We start from the raw sequence: 21,297 nt of genomic DNA, 5'->3' as shown, positions 1-21,297 counted from the left end.
AGGTTAATAGGGAGGAAGTAGGGGCAATAAACATATTGAATGGATAGGTAGATACATAGTACTCCTAGAATAATTTCCCACCTTAAAATGCTGAGTCTGCTTTTTCAAGTCTGGTGGTCAACAAATCTCTCCATAAATATCACCACTTATTGTTCCTCCTAAAACAGCTCAGTCCAGAGCCATCAGCTCTGTTAGACAAATCCTCCTTACCCTGTGCAGGAAACTTCCCTGCCACCTGCCTGCATGTCTTCATTCTACCTCATGAATCCATGCAGAACCATGAAATACTTTGGCTCACACAAATAACTGTCCCTGTTAGAGTTCAAATGAGCACAGAGACACAGAACAGCTTGGTGATTCTAGGCTGCTTCTTAACTGGTCACAAATCCTTTACCGAATAAAATGGGATTTTTAAAAATAAATGTAGAAACTTAAGTAAAATATTCATTTACAAGTAGTTATATTCATAAATTATCCCACAAACACTGTTTTTAAAATGTTTATTTTTCATCTACTTGAAAGGCAGAGTCAAATGGAGAAAGAGAAAGAGAAATCAATCTTCCATCTGCTGGTTACTCCCCAAATGCTTGCAACAGTTGGGGCTGGGGCCAGGCTGAAGCCAGGAGCCTTAAATTCTACCCAAGTGTCCCACAATGGTGGAAAGGGCCCAAGCACTTGAGCCATCATCTTCTGCCTCACAGGATGCATGAGCAGGAAGTGGATCAGAAGCTGAGTAGCCAGGACTCAAACCAGCGCTCTGATATGGTAACGGTTATCCCAATGGATTTCTTAATCTCCTATGCCACAACACCCAACCTAAGAATCAGTAAATAATTTTAGTAGACATACGTTCTGGTTGAATCACAGATTACTTACAGATCGCTCCTAACTATTTCCAAAAATACTTCTACGAGGGCATTTTAATCATGAAGTTTGTTTCAAGTTTCCTAGGGAAAGCTTTTTCCATTAGGTGTTTTTAAGTTAATGATTATTTAAGTTAAATGATCTCAGTTGTGGGTGAATCCTCCTCACCCTCTAAAGGGGGCACTAGGCAGTGTCCGGAAACATTGGAGTTATCCTAACTAGTGGTGAGCAGGGTTGCTACTGGCAGAGTGACTGGGGCCAAAGAGGCCATTAAACATCCTACAATGCATAAAGCAATGCACCTATGCATGCCGATACACACATGCATACAATCACAAAACAAAGAATTATCTAACCCAAAACATACCTAGTTCCAAGGCTGAGAAAGTTTGCCCAGTAATGCTCAGTGGTGGTGGTGGTACTGCCCCCTTGTGGAAACTTCAGAAATTTGTGGGTGGTTTTGGTTGTCACTATTTCCTACAATCCACAGGAGAATCACAAAGAATGTGGAATTATTTTAAAACCTACAGAACTTCAAATCTACCACTGACCACTCAGGAAGGAGAAAATCCATAAATAATTGCCTAACCCAAGAACCTAAGTCCATTTTACATGTTAACAAAGTATTTAATTTTGCATGTTTTAAATTGCATCAAGGTTACTGAGAATGCAGCTACCAAGTTAATTAAGGAAGTGGGTATTTTATTTTGCTGGAAACTGTAGAGGGAGTTTACCACTTTGGAAAAATGTATTTTGACAAGAATACAAACAATGGCACTAGGATGAGCAATACAGCACACCAGTATATATATATATATATGTTTTCAGTTGTTACATAAAATGATTCTAGCAGGTGAAGCAAATACTTCCCCATTTCTGCTCAGTGTACTTTGGAGTCCTTATCATGACCATCTTCCACTCAGCCAGTTCAAATATTTATTTATTAAAGCATGCTATTATTTTATTATACATCATTTATTCTATTTTTCCTTCATTTTACAGTTTGGACACTATATGCATATATATAATACACATAATTTCTACAAATGGGCTATATAATCTATAAAATCAATTTAAGGATAGCCAGGAAACATTAGAAAATGTCTGATTATAAAAAGGAAAACAGAGAATTGTCAATGAGTTCTCTTGCGTATCACAGCCTTTTGGAATCTTGCTTCTGTTGTCCAACATAATAACCAACCTCACTGCATTTTGCCTATGAAAATTTAATGCAATACTACTGAAATCATCAAATAACTGCTAAAGATGCTTAACACGGAACTGATGCCTTCTGTTGGGTAGTGGAATTCACTCTTTGGCATTTGCTCCAGGAAATTCGACATTCAGTATTTAAAGCATCTTAATAGAGCATATACAAAAGATGGTACAGGAAAACTGCACATAGCAGGTGCCAAACCCCCTTCGTAATGTTGCCGCCCTTTACGGGTCTCTCCTCTCATTTCTGAAGGCACTTGGGTACTTCTGGTAAAAACTCTATTAAGTGAAATAAACATCTGAAGTATTCCTAAGATCTTTTTGCAGCAATGAGAAGACAAACTTTCCAGAAAATCTTAAAGCAAGTAGAAAGGAAACAAAGCAAAGAAAGATACTCTTTCAAAAAAATGAGGAAAGATACACTTGATTGTGTAGCATGAGTGTTCTGACAGTTTTTTCTTTCCAAAAAGGCTCGATGAGTCCATGTTGGACAATAAATTGTTAAATATTTTATATCATTATGATGCCCAAAACCATTCCCAGAAATCTGGATTCTTTGAAGCATCTTAGATGGGTGTTTGAGAGTTAAATACACTTGAAAAGAATACTCTTATTATCACAAATTTTTGAATTATACTTTCAAATTTTCTTTATATAAAACTAAATCACCAGGAAAACTGTATAAATAGTTCATGCTATCTCTTCAAGTTTTCTTAAGTGCTAAGGAGAAGGCTTAAATTCTCAGTGGTATAATAGTATAACCAATTCTCAATCTATATGATAGGACATTAACAAAAACCTTCTGGTTAGTTTTCAAGCAATGTATATCCTATCTCGGGAGGAGATGGGAAAATGCTTAAATTATACTTTTAAACACATGAAACAATGTTAACTTAAAAATAGGTCTAAATATAATTCTGCTGTTGCAAAATGTGTCATTTTAATTGACCAAAGCATTCAAAGCTTTTCTAAATTAGTTGGTGTGTTAATGGCTCTTCATCCTAATAAGTTTATCTGAAGTTTATTCCACTTGTTCTTTGTAACCCTAAGGAAAGAGTATACCAAAATTATAGGGAAGGAAAGTGTTGAAATTATAGCATAAAAGTTTCTTTTCCCCTAAAATTACAGGTAAGAAAACTATAGTCTCCAGAAATGAAAATCACTGGCTGTCTCTTCTCAAGACCAATTTTTCCCTCTGTAAATCTTTATAAAGCTCATGCCATGAAAACAAGAGGACCATAAACCACAGAGATCTGTGACATTTCATGGAACCACCAGAGACTAATACTTTCATCTGAACCAAGGACTATCAATCAACATCATAGCCTTTGAAAAATAAGAGGAAGGGAGTGAGAGGGGAGGATATAGAGAAATGGCAAGTGAAAAAGGTTCCCCAAAACTTTGCTACTCTGATGCTTGGATGTGTTCTTCACTTGAACCATCTCATCCAAAATCCTTTTCCCATGGCACTCAGCAGAATTCAGAAGTCACAGATGTACACTGTAAGCTTGAAGGAAGATAAATACAAGTGGTATGATATATTGGCCACCCTAAATTCATGTCCAGCTGAAACCTGTAAACATGACCTTACTGGGAACTGAAGTCTTTATAGATATAATCAAGATGAGATCATATTAGATCAGAGTGGGCCTTAAATTCAGTGATGTTCTTATAAGAGGAAAATCTAGACACAGATCTGCAGGAAAGACAGCCATATGAAATTGAGGGCAGAGACAGGGGTGATGTGAATACATGTCACAGAATGCCAAAGACTGACTGTCAGTCACCACTTGAAGCTAGGAAGAGGCAACAGAAGAGCCTCCCTAGGGTCTTCAAACACTGTGCCCTGCTGATACCCTGAATTCTAACTTCCAGTCCCAGAACTATGATAGAATAAATTGCAATAGCTGCAAGTCACACAGTGTGTGGTAATAGGTTATAGTAGCCCTAGGAAATTATGTATGTGGTCAGACTACTTACAGAACATACCTGCAAAGGAGGTTTGGCCAATTTCTTGATCCCAAATTTCCCAAGTCCATTAAGTCAGAATCACTGGAGATGGAGCCTAGGAATCCCTGTAACAAACCTCCAAGACATGACTACATGCGCTGCAGTTTGAGAACTGCTGGGTGTTTGGAGTGGTCTGAGGGTCTTTGCAATGCCCACTTTCCTCCATTTTCTGCCTATGCACCTCCTGTAGATTATCATGTGGTATGGGGTTAGAGTCCTACAGCCAAATACTCCCAGCTGATGCAGCAAGACTTTGGATAAGTCACTCTATGTGTTTGGATGAGGCTCCTCATGTGCACAGAGCATTCCCGCCCAGAGGCACCATGATGACAGCCTGGGATTGTTGAGAACAACAAATGAATTCATGCTGATAAAGCACCCTGCACAGAGCGAGCTCTTGACAATGCTGAATCAGCGTGTCTTACTCTCCCAATTCATCTCAATTATAGTTCTTTCTGAATCACATTTCTAACTTGGGAACAGATTTTATTTTGTGTCCAGGACACTGGTGTTGAGACTCCAAAGCAATGGTCGTCACTGACCGTTTGCTAGAACAGATCTTTTGCACATCATCAGTTACAGGACAACCTTCTAGCCACACCACCCCTGCCCCGCCCAAATTGACAGACCAGAAAGAAGCATTCAAAGAGGTTCGAGGAACATGACTAAGATATTACAAGCTTGAACACAAGCCTCTCTGATTCCACCGTCCTAACGCTTAGCTCTCACATTGTTCAGCTGTGTGTGTTTATGACCCAGAACACAAGAATGCTTCCTCTAGGCTTTCATTGGGAATGAGTTGATCTTACAAAGCACTGCAGGTTAATGGATCACTAGTTTACATTACTGTGTCTGATTGCACTTTATTTGTATAGCAAAAAAAAAAAAGTGGGGGTGGGGCAGGGACCGGTGGTAGGAGGAAGAAACCAAATTCCTGATTTAATCATTTGCTGCTGAATGGTCTTCGGAGAACCAGCAGCATCAGCAGAACCTGAGAGATCACTGCAAATGCAGGACTCTCAGGTCTGCCCCACACCTGCTCAGTCAGTGCTGCTCCTCCGCACGCGGAGGAGCCGCACCGGACCTGACGCTTGTTGTTCCCCTTTTACAAGTCTTTTCTATAGTAAAGTAAGAATAAGCAAACAGCGAACTCTCAAAGCAAGAATGAGTAGAGAGAAATGAGAAAGAACGAAGCAACGAACTTCCCCGCGAACTCTCCAACGCACTCTCCAACCAACCCCCACCACCATGCCGTCTCTCTCCTCCTATATAGTCCTCTCCACCAATCCGTGCTCCGCCTGTCCACGTGTCGAGCATGCCGTTCTCTTCTATTGAGAGGATGAATCGGCTCCTGCGGCTTCTAGTAGTCAAGATGAGTCAGCTGTGTAAAAGCTGGTTACTCCTTATCAGCGCCATATTATGGGAGGCGGGCTTCGCCTTCTGCAGGAGACGGATTCTGCCTCCCACAAGTCAGAGCCTGCATCCCCAAGTGGTTCACATGCAAAGAAGGGTTAAGAAACCTGAGTTTATCTAGTACAGAGAGCAGATAGCTTCAGAGGAGGTCCTAACACAGCTCAATAGATCCCTAGAGGTAACTTGCCATTCTTTCTTTCTAGAATTATATAGTTTCTCATAACATGGGTTGGGAGAGGGGGTGAGAAATATACAGAAAGAGAACAAAGATGACATCATGGGTGAAAAAGAGAGAAAGGAAAATAAGCCCTAATTATGGCCCATGTCAGAATACCATCTATGATTCAGGAAATGACTGAAAACAGGGTCACAGCCATGTCACTTAGCAGAATTAGATGCAAGTATGGAGCTAGAAATACGGGGAGAATATACGGGCCCATTTCAGGGTTAAAAGTTCCTGTCTCCTAGATGAATGAAGTCAGAATCAGTAGGTAATAACAATGAGAGCTAGCATTTATTGAATGACTACACTCTACAAGGCACTAAATTAAACGTGTGTGAGCTCATTTAATCCTGTCAACATCCTTGTGAGGTTTTTAATCATGGAAGAGGCTGATCATTTGGTATATTTTTTTCGAGACAGTGTCAGACTAGTAAGGAGAGAACACTGCTTTGGATCGCCAAAATAGTTCCTATGTCTTCCCACATATCAACTGATTGGCTGACAGATATCTTTATAGGATTGTACCTATGAAATGCATGAAATATGTTCCCTTTATATTAATCAAAATTTTTGAAAAATAGTGTTGAGAGAAATAAGGTCTAAAATTGCATTTTTCTCCATTAATAGGCCAGAATACAGTAATACCAGTCTTCCAATTGGAGCCAGGCACTGGGGATACAAAGGTATAAACTCGATGGGGACTCGCAGAGATGGGGACACACAGGAAAAGCATCCCTTCCCTTGCAGCTTTCAGGCTTGGAGACCCAAGTCTACTGCACTGTGAGAACAGCTACCGGCAGTCCCACCCCAGATCTCTATACTCTCAACGCTCCTGGATATGAAAATGCAAGCTTTCATGACTTGTGGGGGCTGAAAAATGAACATTGAGAGAAGGGGGAGGAGCTTCTGGGAAACAAACCAGCTAGGCTTCCAACGTGACCAGTGTCAGTAATCCCTGGACATGCAGATGTCCTAGCACTCTGAGCAGTTCTTCCAGGGCCTCCAGACTGTGTTTTTCCTGAGCCTGCCACAGTGGTCCCCTCAGGGTTCCTGCCTAATTACTATCCCTCACAGCAGTTAAAGCCAGGGCCTTCCAGAAACCCTTCTAAGAAACTCACGAGTCGGCTGAGATGCTAACCTGAGTAATGACACATTTTGCTCCTTGGCTCTGTCATGCCAGCTCATACATTATCCATTTGATACTTGATTGAAACATGGCAACAATACCTTACTTGATTGAAATATAGCAACAATACTTAACCTTCCCATCTCCAATTCCCCAAATGTCTATATGGGGCTGGTGTCTGGCACAGCATTAAGACATCTCTTGGGAGTCACATCAGACATCAGAGTGCCTGGATTTCAGTCCAGGCTCCACTCCCAATTCCAGCTTCCTGCTAATGTGCACCCTGGAAGACCCCAAGAGTTGGCTCCAGTATCTGGGTTTCTGAAACCCACATGGGAGACCAGAACTGAGTTCCAAATTCCTGGTTTTGGCCAGGCCTAGTACCAGCTGTTGCAGATACTTGGGGTGTGGACCAGCACCAGTGTCTCTCCTCTCTTTCCCCTCTTCCCTGCCTTTCAAACTTAAAAAAAATATGTATATATACACATAAATATATATATACATACATACATAAGATATATGTGCATATATAATATATAATGTATACATATAAATAAATACCTATTTCTTTTCTTTTTTTTAACTTTTATTTAATGAATATAAATTTCCAAAGTACAGCTTATGGATTACAATATAAATACATATTTCTTAAACAACTAGTTTTCCTCATTCATTCATTGCTTAGGTTGTTTAAGGTAGACTTAACATCTAATATACTTCAAGGAGCGCTAGAATTGGGGCTGGCGCTGTGGCATAGCGGGTAAAGCCACCATCTGCAGTGCTGGCATCCCATATGGGTGCCAGTTCAAGTCCTGGCTGCTCCACTTTCTATCCAGCTCTCTGTTATGGCCTGGGAAAATAGTAGAAGATGGCCCCAAGTCCATGGGCCCCTGCAACCTCATGGGAGACCTGGAAGAAGCTCCTGGCTCCTGGCTTCAGATTGGCCCAGCCATCTGGGGAGTGAACCAACAGATGCAAGATCTCTCTCTCTCACTCTCTCTCTCTCTGCAATTTAATCCTAGTTTTGTCATTCCATTGGTAAAGCATAACCTCTCTGAATCTCTAGATTTTTGTTTGATATATTACAGTTGTTTTTTAATCAGAGAGGATGAACAAGAAATCTTCTGAAATCCCTTCTAGGCATGAGGTTCTATAATGTGTTAATATGAGAGCTAATTTTTTTTCTGAAAACTTCTGAAATTTTTTAAACTTTCCATTGTTACACAATTGCCAGCACTTTTGTGTAGCACTTTATACTCACCTTTCATTATTCCATAAACAGATATGGAGTATGCCTTGTACATAAACCCCTGTGGGGAGAAAGTATCATTTTGTAGACACAGAAATGGAACTCAGAGAAGTAGTATGTCTAAAATTACACAGCCAGTCCTGGAAACAGGAGCCAGCAGTCAACATCAAGTGTGTAACTCCCACGCTCATTATTTTGATGATCACAACGCAATCTCAGGGTATCCACTATGGGACTGGGCTGACATCCCTGTGGCCACCCTCCCACCCACAAAAAAAGTATCATTTTTTTTACTACAATCTCATGATTATCTTTAATATGATTGAAGTCTGAGCCAAATCTATGTTTGCAAAGGCATCTTTCAGTAAATCCAGTCTAAGATCACTAGAAAAACAAACAAAAAAAAAAAAAAAAGGAAAGTTCTAATGGAGATAGCCATCCTATAAAAAGCAAGCCCTGTGGAGTGGTTTCAACACCATATATGTCCAAATCTTCCTACCAGCCTTTAAAAAAATACGTAGCTGAGAGACTTGGAATTTGTTATTTTCCCAAGTGGGAGCAAAGTTCCTCAGGATCCTTACAGTAACAAAAAATGTATTTTTATGAAAAGAAAAACAAAGCATTGTGATTTTTAAAGGGCTTTGTTATTTTATAAGAACAGTATATATAAACAATTTTATTCTTACTTTTGAAACTACATTGTTGGAATGCAAGTTTTATTTAACTTATAAAAAAATACAGAAATATCAAGCCACACATACCACACGGACTTTATAAGTTCAACAACAAGGAGGATATGTAGACACTGCTGCAGGGGCTGGAGCTGCAGCACAGCAGGTTAAGGCACCACTCGCCACACCAGCACCCCATATTGGAATGGTGATTTGAGTCCAGGCTACTCAGCCTCTGATCCAACTCCCCACTAATATGCTTGGAAAGGTGGTAGATGATGGCCCACCTACTTAGGCCCCTGACACCCATGTGAGAGACCAGGATGGTGCTCCTGTGTCCTGGCCCAGACCTGGCTGTTGTGGCCCTTAGGGAAGGGAACCACCAGATGAAAGATGGATCTCTCTCCCCCCTCCCCGACTACCCTGTCTGATTCTTCCCCTCCGCCATCACTCTGCTTTTCAAATAAATCTTTAAAAAGAAGCCTCCTTTCCTCCTCTCCTCTCAAATAAATGAACTCAAAAACAACAACAACAACAACAAAAAAGCTCACTCATATTTTTAATGTTTTGAATAAGGATGAAGCACACAAAAGAATCCCCCCCCCCATACACTGCCTGCCTTTTTTTCATGATTGCTCTAATATCAAGAAAACCAGAAAGTTCACATCCTATCTCATCTCTTGTGGACAGCCCTGGCAATGCCCTGGAGCCGGATGGTGAGGCTAGATAACCAGACAATTTCAAGGCAGGATGCTTTCAAGTCTGCTGCTATACTTCAGGAATTTGTCTTGCCTAGATAACAAACCAGAAAGATCAAAGAAAACAAAAGGTATTACTCCTTATCACTTGCTTTGCTATGTCTAATAGAGACTAGATTTTCTTTTTCTTTTCTTTTCTCTCTTTTTTTTTTTTTTTTTGGCCCTGCAGACACCAGAAAACATATACTACATCTTATCTACCCTGATGCTCTCTGGCAATCATTGACTATGTAAAACATTTTTTTTCTTAACTTAAGAAAAATTTACTGTCCCAAAGAGCATTTTTACACATGGACAGCTTCAAATAAATATATGAGAATTTCAAAAATACGTTTAATAAAGGTAATTTATAGTTAAACAGGGTATCAAAATGTGCACTGCTATAAATTTTCCCTTCTTGTTTATTCAAGTACAATCTAACCTAATATTTGAGCAAGGAGATCAAGTGAGAACATTAATTCAAAACTGGCCTTTTTGCCCGTAGTACAACTTCCTTTTGCCATTGACCCCTGGTTACTGGGACAGGCCAAAATAAGTCCATTTCTCCTCAGGGTTCAGTTGCAAAGGATGCCAACAGTGATTCTCAAGTCTGGGCCCCTGGGGCTTTTCATGACAGGGGTCACAGACGGAATGGAGCAGCCTGTTACAGGAAGGCTGAATGGCACTTTCCAAGGGAATATTGATTCAGAAACTTCCAGTCCATTAGATATGACTCACAACTCATTCCTCTGTGGCAGGCCTGACTAGACTAGCTTTATACCCTCACACTGTTGAGAGGCAGTTGATATTTAGGGCACCACATAAAACACTTTGTTTTTCTCTTGAAAATATTTAGATGTGTATACTCTCACATTAATGACATCATCCATTTTTAAATAAGGATCTCAGACTACAACAGGACATATTAAGATTTATTTAACTACATTCTAGCATCACAAATTTATCAAGGAGATCAAACAATCTGTCACAAGTTTCATCCAGTAGCTGATCTAATTTTTTAAGTAATTTTCTTTTAATTTTTTAAAATGTTTGTTTATTTTCTTTTCCTTTTTTTTAAAGTAGAGAGAGAGACAGAGATCTTCCATTGGGCTGGTTCACTCCCCAAATGTCAGCAACTGCTGGGGCTGGGCCAGGCCAAAGTCAAAGCCAGGAATTCCATCTGAGTGTCCCATGAGGGTGGCAAGGATTCAAGACTTGAGCCATCATCTGCTGCCACCAGGGTACACATTTTCAGGAAGCTGCATGGAAGTAGAGGAACCAGGACTAGAACCAGGCACTCTGCTATGAGACATGAGAGTCCCAAGCAGTGACTTAATCACCATGCCAAATACTTCTGTTAATATTTGGCGGTGGTGGGGAGTGAATGCGTGAAGCCATTCTTTTTATCATTCTCTCTCCATGTACTATTATTAATTTTCCATTCTTTCTCTTGGTCATCTCTCAGCCAACTCTGAGTCCAGAAGTTCCCTCAAAGGGAATTTCAGGAATTTCCCTCCAACTGTTCTCCATGTTCAAAGACCTCTTCATGTAAGCGTACTGTTTATTTCTTTCCATTAAGACAAACTCTGGGAAAGAACACTTCGGATTTTTAAACATTTTTCCCAAAATCACTACTAATGTGAAAGATATGAGGCCACGTGTATTTCATGTTGTGTTTTCCAAACATTTGTATCCTGGTGTCAAGAGAGGTATGTATTTGAGAATATATTTTAAAATTCAACTGAAGGCTGTTTCACACTTGCAAGAGTTTACATTGTTAAATATTGTACTCATGCTGCCATCTGGTGGTAGTTGTTAAAATTTCTCTTTTTCTCCTCAGGCTCTTTCCCACTCCACCTGCCATTTGTTTTGTTTTTCCTACTTCAGGAAGTAGATCTCCTCAAACCTAATGGACTCATTTTATTATGTGGGTGGGAAGATGACCTGCACTGTTCTCTAGAATGAAAAATGTATTTTTGCAAATTCCTCATCCTGCACGTAATATATGTTCTTTTTTCTTACATATTTCTGATTTACCCACAAAACCATTCTTTTTGTTTTTTTATTTTTGATATTTAAAAATTATATATATATGTGTATATATATATATATTTATGGGGTAGCATATGTGTTATGCCTTGAAACAACACAAACTTCATTGTTAGCATCTGGATTAATCTTGTTTCCTAAAAGGAAAAGGGATTTTGGATTAGGGGAAAATAAATCTGCTTTTCCCTTCTTTTTCCAAATTTAAGAAATAACCACCACAAAAGCATCATGTGTTTCTGGACTGTGGACTTCACAGCCTCTGACGCCTGAGGAGGAGGAGGGAGGTGCACTGCAGACTTGGTCCCCAAAGTCAGGGCCCTGGTGACCCAGGCTGGCTGGACGTGGCCACCCCAGACTCCCTTTGCTATTTATGCTCTGCTCCATTCAGCTATGTGGTCTATTGTTGCCTGGCAAGGGGATTCAGAATTCTGGGCAGAAACCAAGTGTTTTTATGATGATTTCTTCATGTATCCCTTATAAAACTGATCATCAAAGCAACAATACATCTTATAAAAGCCCAAATTTCCCCCTACATCCATGCCTTTCCTCAGATTCCTGTGAAAACATTAACAGCCATGCAAGAAAGCATCCCAAGATGAATACCAAGAGAACTCAATTAACCAGAGCAAGAAAACAAGCCTGAAAACCATCCATCCATTTCTTGTTCAGAATGACTTTAAAGCAATCTTTCTCCAAACCTCTCCCATGTCCCATATCTATAATATGCACAATCAATTTTTGTGCTTCTTTCTTAAAAAATGTATGAACCTGGCTGGCGCCACGGCTCGCTAGGCTAATCCTCCGCCTGCAGTGCCGGCACCCAGGGTTCTAGTCCCAGTTGCTCCTCTTCCAGTCCAGCTCTCTGCTGTGGCCCGGAAAGGCAGTGGAGAATGGCCTAAGTGCTTGGGCCCTGCACCCGCATGGAAGACCAGGGGGGGTGCACCTGGCTCCTGGCTTTGGATTGGCACAGCACGCCGACTGTGGTGGCCATTTAGGGGGTGAACCAACGGAAAAGGAAGACCTTTCTCTCTGTCTGTCTCTCTCTCTGTCTAACCCTGCCTGCCCCCCCCCCCCCCCCCCGCAAATGTATGAACCTTTAAAGCTTAGACTTATCTAAGCAGTATAAGTACACATCTCGGGCTTGATGTGATCACTGCTATGTCTTCTTCCAACACTTACTACACCGTCTAACTATTTATCTAAAACAAATTCACTTGTACCACCTGGAAGCATCTCTGGTGCCACTAATGATATGAACATTGCACTGTGGGAAATGCTGCTCTGAAGGGATGACTCCAGCAACCTTTACTTTACCAATAAGCAGTCTCAAATGTCACAGAGTCAAGCTTCTGAATTCTTACAGCCGTAGTTCAGATCAGAGGCTCTCAAACATTTTTTCTGCAGTGACTCACAAGATGGATGATGTTCCCATGTGCAACACACTCTTGTGAAAAGACAAGACCGTCTGTGGATTGTGTGCAATTTCCTGCCATATATTTGTAATCCTCCCAGTCAAGAAATCCACTCAGAATGCAAGCAAAAGGCTCTCTCTAGGGAAATGCCTGTGAATGCACTCAGAACTAATGTTTGAGAAACAAATAATTCATGAATTTTGATTTTTAACCAATATTTACTCGTTTTAACTTTACAGCTCATCAAATATACTCCGATTGCATCCCGACACCACAGCTGAAAACTGCTGGAGTGGGACAGGATTTCAGACAACATTTCAGTGTGATCCTAGTCTCTGGGAGGAGACTGAGCTGAGTATGAGCTGGTTTTAATCTCTGGAAGGCTCAAGAGATGATGATGATGATGATGATGACGACAACGACTCGCTATGAATATATTCTAGATATATGCTGCTGTAACCCTTTTTTCCAAAAATTGGCATGTGGGAAAAGAAAAGTATGGGGAGCTGAGGGTTTTATTTGGTTGGAATTTTTATTGTAAACAGATCTGGTTTCTACCCATAGGTTTACAACCTAAGATATAAAAGAATTTTCTATTTTGAGAATTTTTAGGCCACGTAGCCATGGTCCATTGGTGAGTGCATAATACAGGAAATTAGCATTATGCACACTATGTGAGCATTAAGAGGTATCAAAGAAAAATACTACAATTTACCCGAAGACTTTAGATTTGCTATAGAAGATAACAGTATCATGGAGCTGAATGAACAGATGCACGAAAATTCAAAAATTCGTAAAAGGGGAAATAAACAAGTACTTTTAGGACCCTGGTAAGGTTTTGCAGTAGCATTTTTGTATCATTTTAAAGTCGGAGTCCTCAGATAAAGACACATCTGAGGATTTAAACCACACTTAGAGCACAAAAGTCTAAACTAGATCAAAAAGGAGGGACAGTCTGAATTAGCAACAAGTCTAACTGAGAGAGTAATGGAAGAACCACAGTTGCCCAATCTGTTTCCTAAGAGAAAAAGTCAAACTAAATCCGAGCAAGGTAATTACAGGTGGCATTTGACTGGACTTGCCCTTGATAAACACTCATATCAGCACACTCACATTATCATCTTTGCACACCAAAGTGCTATCAATGCATACATACACCTAACAAAATCCAACCAAATTAATGTCCTGGGTAAAAATCATAACTGCTTGAAACTAATTTCCAACAGTATGTAAAATCAAAATGCATTTTAAAAAAGGACTAAATGTGCAGCTTACACATTGTTTTGAAACTTTCTAGTCAGTCTAACTGTACTGATTATACTTTATCACCCTGTTTTAAAAGGTAGTATGGGTTTCTATTACGTTAACACATAAGAAATAACATGAAATTTTTTTTTAAAAAAGCAACATAGTATCTGTGACCCATCCATAATGTTTAATGAATACTACAAAACAGATAAATCATTTCTAAATCTATTAAGAACAACAGTAAATAAAATAGAAGATAGTTCTATTGCCATTCTTTATATAGTAAAACAAATCTACTTAAAATATGCACATTTTCTGGATATATAAACTTTGCACTGAGCAAATGTTTTAAAGCATTGCATTTGTCAGTATGAACAGCTAATTACTAACTGTTTTTACAACTTTAGGAAATTCTAATTATATAGTATGTGAAACATCTGAGAACATGAATGATTTTAGCATGTTAGAGTCCTGGTTTGAGCAAGAACTCTGCTTCAAGTTTGGTGTTACATGATTTTCACAAATGAAGGAGGTCCAGCAGGGGTTACTGATGTGAAGTCAGAAGACAGAAAACACAGGGCGGGACCCAGAGGAGAGATATGTGACACCAGCAGAAACAGGAACAAAGGAAAGAGGTAGAAAGGCAGGACACAGTGCTTCCCCAAAGAGTGACAAATACGATTCTAGTATCTTTATCTGGGAGACAGCACTGGGTTATGTGCCAAGCACAAGCATTTGACACACGGTCAGACACTGTGATCTATAATCACAGTCCCAGAAGGAAAACTCCTTTCTATAAGAAACTGACTTGGGCCAACCCAGAGAGGTTGCATAATAATAACTACTCTAAGAAGTATAGATTGTAAACAATAAAGTGGCAGTGTGGTACATGCGTGTGCATGTGCATATATACATACATGTGTTTATACAAACACCCAAATATACATCATCTATATTTTCTCTTCCCTTTAAAATGTCTTAACCTGTTCTTTTCTCTTTTGGGACCCAACAGCACAGTGCACCAACAAAGCTGGACTCCAGGTCAGTACTCCTTTCTGACAATTTCCAAACTTCTGAGCTTTCATTTTTGTGAAACAGGATATGCTATCCCTGGTTTATCTCAGAGCTCACAGTAACTTCCAAGAGCTACAAGAAAGCTAGATAACACAGGGTCCCGAACTCTGATAAGCAAATTCTCAATGGCAAATGAAAATAATTATTCATACCCTGAGCAACTACAAAATCACCTGCAAATCTTATCAAAAGAAAGAGTTTTAATGCACTCTCAGCATCTCCTACACAGAGCAGTGAGAGAGCCCTAGGAAACAGGCCTTTGGGCAGGAAAGAGGAAAGAGATATGACATCTTTTGTTTTTCACTTCTGTTGGGAACAGTTTCATGAGTGTCAAATTTCTAATGTATACATCATTACATGTAAACTGTCAACTCCTACATAAATGGATGATTCAAAAAGAACAAGAACTTAAAACTCGAGGAAAATGACAAACTATAAGATGTACTATGATCATATTTGGCAAAGTGTACATGATTACAGAAGCCAAACTAATAACAAAGCAAAGTATTTTAAATAACAAGTATACAGTGAAGACAGGTCAACAACATCAATTCACCGACTCTGGTGTGAATGCAAAATCAACAAACCAAAATCTTCTTTCTGGTCTTATTTCTGAGCTTTGTTAAATATCATTTCCAGGATGATTTGCTCTGTTTTCTCGTCCCTGAAACCAGGGTGTTTGACACCCTCTGTACAGCTTGGACTGAGAGTGTCTGTGAAGTGCATATGCTCAGAGCCCGTTCTTGTCAAATCATATGTGGCAAGATACAAGGATGTTTCCAGACCACACTGCCTAAATATCCTCTCCGTCTTCCTTAGACCATCCCCTTAAACTTTTGTTATAAATACCAGTCATCTGATTCAACTAAATGAATCTCCTCTCTCCAAAACTCCTGTTAGAGCAGTAGGAGGTTATTCAGAAAGACGCAACAGGTAAACACACATTACCAGTTAGTGATAAATTCATTACGATAGGAGGAATGGTAGGGATTAGCATGTGGGACCCGAAAGGCAAAAGGCAAAGGGATGTCCAAAGGAGGCATAGCCTTGCTAACTGCTGTATTCCCCATGCATACAACCTGACCACGAGTCAGAGAAATCGGGTGGAGAAGGAAGAAGATGAAGGGCTGGGAAGTGACTATCTCAACAGCAGAAATTCTAGCCTTGCATGGTGCAGCCAAGATACATGTGCCACATAAATGAGTTTGTTAGTCACTTGCTCATAACAGTTGAATACTGGCTCTAAGATAGTTAAGTCCTAGTTTCATTGAAGGCGAGTTCATTTCTTCCAGGTGGAAGGATTTCCCAGTTACTAAGATAGAACCAGTCCTATTCAGAGGTAATACACATAGCATGTAACAATTTGGACCTTAGGCTTTAAAACCTGTGAGATTTGGGTTTAAACTTATCTATTGTATTTCTTAGCCATGAGACTCTATGCAAGTAATTTAATTTCTTTGAGCATCAGATTCCTTACCTGAAAAAAAAAAAAAAAAAAAAAACAGGGAATTTTGACAGTGGACAATGAGACATTTCGGAAATCAGGTTAGAGTGGTGAGAAGATTATCTTATCTTTACTATTGCTATCATTGTAAATTTAAAGCATTGCATATTTTTAATTCAGCTGGAATATACTAGTTCATTGAAGTTGCTTATATCAAAATTAGGCCAATCCCTTGATTTGGCGTGTAGGTCAATCGAGACTTGAGCTGATCAGAGATGTAGAAAGCAACGAGTTTTCTGGGGCATCCATGGTATCCATGTAGCAGTGGAAGAAAGTTCAAGTTCGAAATGACAAAACTTACATCATCAAGAATCAAAGGATTCATGACAAGAATAGCTCAACTGTCTTCAGAATACAGTCTGCTGTAATTCCTGGAACAAATTCATATCGATTCTATCTCTTGCATAAGCTAATTTAAAAAATCATAAAGTCCCTTGAGCATACCCCAGCTAACTACACAGTCAAAATAAGGAATTTAGGTATATGCAAAAAATTAAGGAAAATAACCAAGGATAAATTCTTGGTGTGTAAAACGTGTACAAAGGGAATCAAGAGTTTGTGAAATATTTGGAGTTCTTCGGCAGAAAGAATTTTAAATATAAATTAAAATATCATCACAGTCATCCAAACAGCCTGCACTTTTCAATGATAATCACTTGATCCTACTGGGCATTTCTTAAGGGGTCTGAAAATGAGTAACGCAATAAGTTGGATGTTTTCTTTTTAAACATGATCATCATATTGTACACTTGATACTTATGCTGAGAGCTCAGATCTTCCTTTTCCCTAGTATAATTTTCATCTAAGCATTCCTTAGATACTTAGATCATTCTAAATGGAGATTGTGTATTATACCCTCTGTGGACACATGGAAATCTGGCTAATTGGACTGACTTGATTACAATAGTCAGTGAAATCTCCCATTTCCTTCCACTACAATAAATGCTTAAGATATTTTTGTCACCTATTATGTAAATGTTTTAGATTGCATTCATTTTCTACAGCCATGTTTGTAACCAAAGTGTTTTTTTATTCATTCTTTCCACCAAGTAAAATTTCTATATTTGCAACTACATTTCTTTACTTAATAATATAAAAACAATGTATCCTAATAAAGTGCAAAATGAACCTGTAACACGAATAGCTTTTTCTCAAACGCTAAAGCAACTGCAATTGCAAGTTAGCTTAGCAATGAAGTAGGCTCTTTTAGTCCCAGCATGTCCATCAGACAGCAGGGCTTTGAACAAAGGACATCTGAGGTGGTGGAGTATCTACTCCCCAAATCCAAATACTCAAAAGTCAAAAAATACACTATAAATTAAAAACCATCTTGTTTGCTGCTAAGTATTGTATTCAGAAATACTTTTACAAATTACATTTTTCTTGGCCAAAACAGTGCGTCTCACCAACGATAATCCCATCCCGCCTCTTTTAAATGCCAGGATGAGAGTACCTAATTCCAAGGGTTACCATCCCCATAGATTATACCTGTCAAAATTCTTGAAAGGCTGATGACTCAGCTGGCCAGAAATAAACTCCACACTTCCATGTGAAAGTATGAAACTAAGAACTGAGTGGGAAAAAGTTTGCCCTCAGTCCCAGCGTAAATCAGGGTGAAGAGGAAGAAAAAGCGCTCACTTCTTGCTCCAGACAGAAGCATGCATTCGCTCTGACTCCACTCCGTGATGCATGCGCCTATCCCTAATGCTGGGAGGGGGTGAGGGAGAGGGATAGGAAAATGAGGATGCGTACAAAGGAAACACCAGCTATTTCCTGCCAGCACACTCAAAAACTCTTCTCATTCGTAGAGATCGCCAGCCCATTAAAAAAAAAAAAAATGTGCAACTTGGAGAGCAGTCCCTGAATGAGAGTGGACTCTGGGAAGGAGGGTTTTTCTCCCGTTCTCGCCATACCCTGGTGAAATTTCTCCGCTGCACAACGGTGCAGTTACTCTTGGAGGGGCGCCGCCCAGACAGAAATCTGAAATTTCAAAAATGCGATAAAGCCCGAGCCCGGCAGCCCTGGGAGGCAGCAGCTGCCGGGTGACCGCTGATGAAGCGGCTTCTTAAGGAGGTGGGCAGATTGATTCCAGCTGCTGAGCGCCAGGCAGGCAGGCAGGGCAGCGGCCGCGGAATGCGCAGCCCGGCTGCGAGGAGGCGGCGGCAGCTTCCCGAGCAAGGGCAAGGCCAAATAGTAGCTCTGTTTGCAGTCCTGGCCTGCGAGCAGGAAGGAGCATGCCGCTGTTCCCTCTAACTAGGACTTGCAGGCAGCTTGAGCCAAAAGACCACTTAGGCACCGTGGATGTGTCTCTCGGGCAGTCTGCAAGCTGTCCCCAGAGCCGGCGGTCCAGAAGGACCCACACTTCCTAAGGCGAGCCCTCGCTTCCCGATTCCTGGGGTTCTCCCCCTACCCAGTCCCCTTCTGGTAGTGCTTACCCCCTGCCCAACCTCCTTTGCCCAGCCCCAGCCCCCACCGTAATCCAGACGGGAGAGGGAGGCCGGGAGCGGACCAGGAGGAGGACTGGGGCACTCCGAGAGCCTGGAACCCATCTGGATGGGGACAGGCGAATGGACACGCTCTTGAGAAGAGCTGGCCTCAAAATAAGACAACTAGAGGGGGATGGGGAGAGTTTAGGGGTCCCCTGAGGGCCCCAAACTCAAGACTCCGATGATCTAAGAAGAGGGAGAAGGGGTCGGAGGTGGGCGGGCACGAAGGCATGCCTAATGGCATACTCAATATCCTGAGCAATGCACTTTGGGCCGCGCACTTCCAGAGACTAAAAGCCAGTAATGGGCTTTGGAGCCTGCACTTCCTCTCCTAATGTCCAGAGGCGCTTTAATGCTGCAGCCAATCGATCAGCCCTCTCCGCTGAAGGCGGCGAGGGCAGTGCAAAAGCTTCCTCCTTGTGGCCAAGCTCGGCCCAGCCTCCTCCACACACCCCCAGAGCGGGCGACACACAACTCTGAACTGGAAAAGGATTTCGCTCGTAAAGTGCCCCGGGGAAGCGGAAAGCAAGGAGCCAGGAGGCGCCCGGAGGAATGGCCCGCCCTCCCTCTTCATCCCAACTTCTCCCCGAGGTGGGCGTCGGGGCAGGCGGGGGAAGACAAACAGGAGGGCGCCTCAACCACCTTGGCAGGGAGCTGAGCAGTAGCTTCAAACTTGCTTCAGGTGCAAGGTCACTGAGCCGTCCCCACGCCCAGGGCAGCCCAAGGTGTGGCGGTTCTGGAAGGGACACACGGGGAGCAGAGGAACATTGTGAAGGTGGGGTTTCTTTGCGATTTCTTGCTGACATCACAGCTGCCTTGAAAGTGACCCTGTGAATAAACCTCTCCCCTCCCCCGCCCCGTACTCCAGGCTGGAACCTCGTAGTAGAGACAAGCCCCAGTCCCGCCTCCGCCTGCTCCCGCCCCGCCACCCCCAGCCCCCCAGCTCCAACCCAGCGGAGCTGAGGCTCTGGGCAAGTTCAGTCCCCAAGTTGAACCCAACCCCGTCCAGCCGCCAGCCGCCCTTCCCCGGCAGGCTGGGGTGGCCCGACTGAGCAAGCCTCGCGGCCTGGGTCCCGGGGTCGCCTCTGGGAAGTTCTCCAGGCCCGAGGATGGGCAGGGTTTGGGCCCCGCGTGGGCGCCCCCCACTGGGGCGCGCGCAGAAAAGCCGGCGAGACGGGCGACGGCAGCGGAGTGCGGAGCGGCCAAGTTAGCGGGCGCGAGCAAACTTTCCACGGCCTTTCTCCCCACCCCCACGGCACAGGGGCGCGTCTCCCCGAGGAGCTAGCCTTTCCCAGCCGGACAGAGACCAGCACAGCACGTGATGGACAGAAATAAAAATAAACACTTCCCATTCCCGAGCTGCCCGGCCACCCCCACTCGGCGCGCTGCCGCCGCGAGCTGTGGGCGCCCTACGCTGGGGCAGCCCCCGCCGCTGCAGCCCGGAGTCCCTGACGGGTGCCTGGACAGCCCCCGGCGGTGGCCTCTGCTCTGCCCCGGCGGCCGCGCCCGGGCTCCTACCTTTCAGACTTGGTGAACTTCCGGAACGCCTGTCGCAGGTCGTGGAAGGACCTGTACGTCTGAGGTTCGGCCGAGATGCCCTGCGCCCGGGTGGTCCGGGGGCCGATGTGGGTCGAGGGCACGGGCAGCACCGACTGGCATTTGTGGAGCTTCCTCTTCAGCTCCTGGATTTCCTCCTCCTTCTCTGACAGCCGCTTCTCCAGCTCTTTGATCCGCTCCTCCTTGAGCATAAGAATCTTGGCAAAGTCTTCCTCCAGCTCGCTCATTTTTGCCCTGAGCCCCTCGGCGAAACTTTTCCTCAGGCGAGCGGGCGGGCGGGCGACGGCGGCGGCGGCGGCGGCGGCGGCCGGGGCGAGGGCCGGGCGAGGCGAGCGCGCGGGGAGTGAGCAGACGGGGCGCGGAGGACCCGAGCGCGGCGGAGCGCTGCCCTACGGCGCCGAGCGGCTCTCTCGGATCGCTCCAGCTGAATGGACTGGAAGCGCCCACCGAGGGGAGGAT

At 42.6% G+C, this 21,297-nt stretch overlaps 1 protein-coding gene across 1 annotated transcript in view; it reads right to left on the bottom strand.

Annotated features, from left to right (window-relative positions):
* Positions 1-21,065, bottom strand: part of PRKG1 (protein kinase cGMP-dependent 1) — a 1,368,024-nt gene extending 1,346,959 nt beyond the window's left edge. The window contains 1 exon segment of the mRNA NM_001082042.2: positions 20,800-21,065. Coding sequence (NP_001075511.1) covers positions 20,800-21,065 — 266 coding nt within the window.
* Between the last annotated feature and the right edge of the window lie 232 nt (positions 21,066-21,297).

This window comes from Oryctolagus cuniculus, chromosome 15, assembly GCF_051225735.1.
Source record: "Oryctolagus cuniculus isolate XC-2025 breed Fujian yellow rabbit chromosome 15, ASM5122573v1, whole genome shotgun sequence".
NCBI classification, from domain to species: domain Eukaryota; kingdom Metazoa; phylum Chordata; class Mammalia; order Lagomorpha; family Leporidae; genus Oryctolagus; species Oryctolagus cuniculus.
This window is presented reverse-complemented; position numbering and strand designations above follow the sequence as displayed.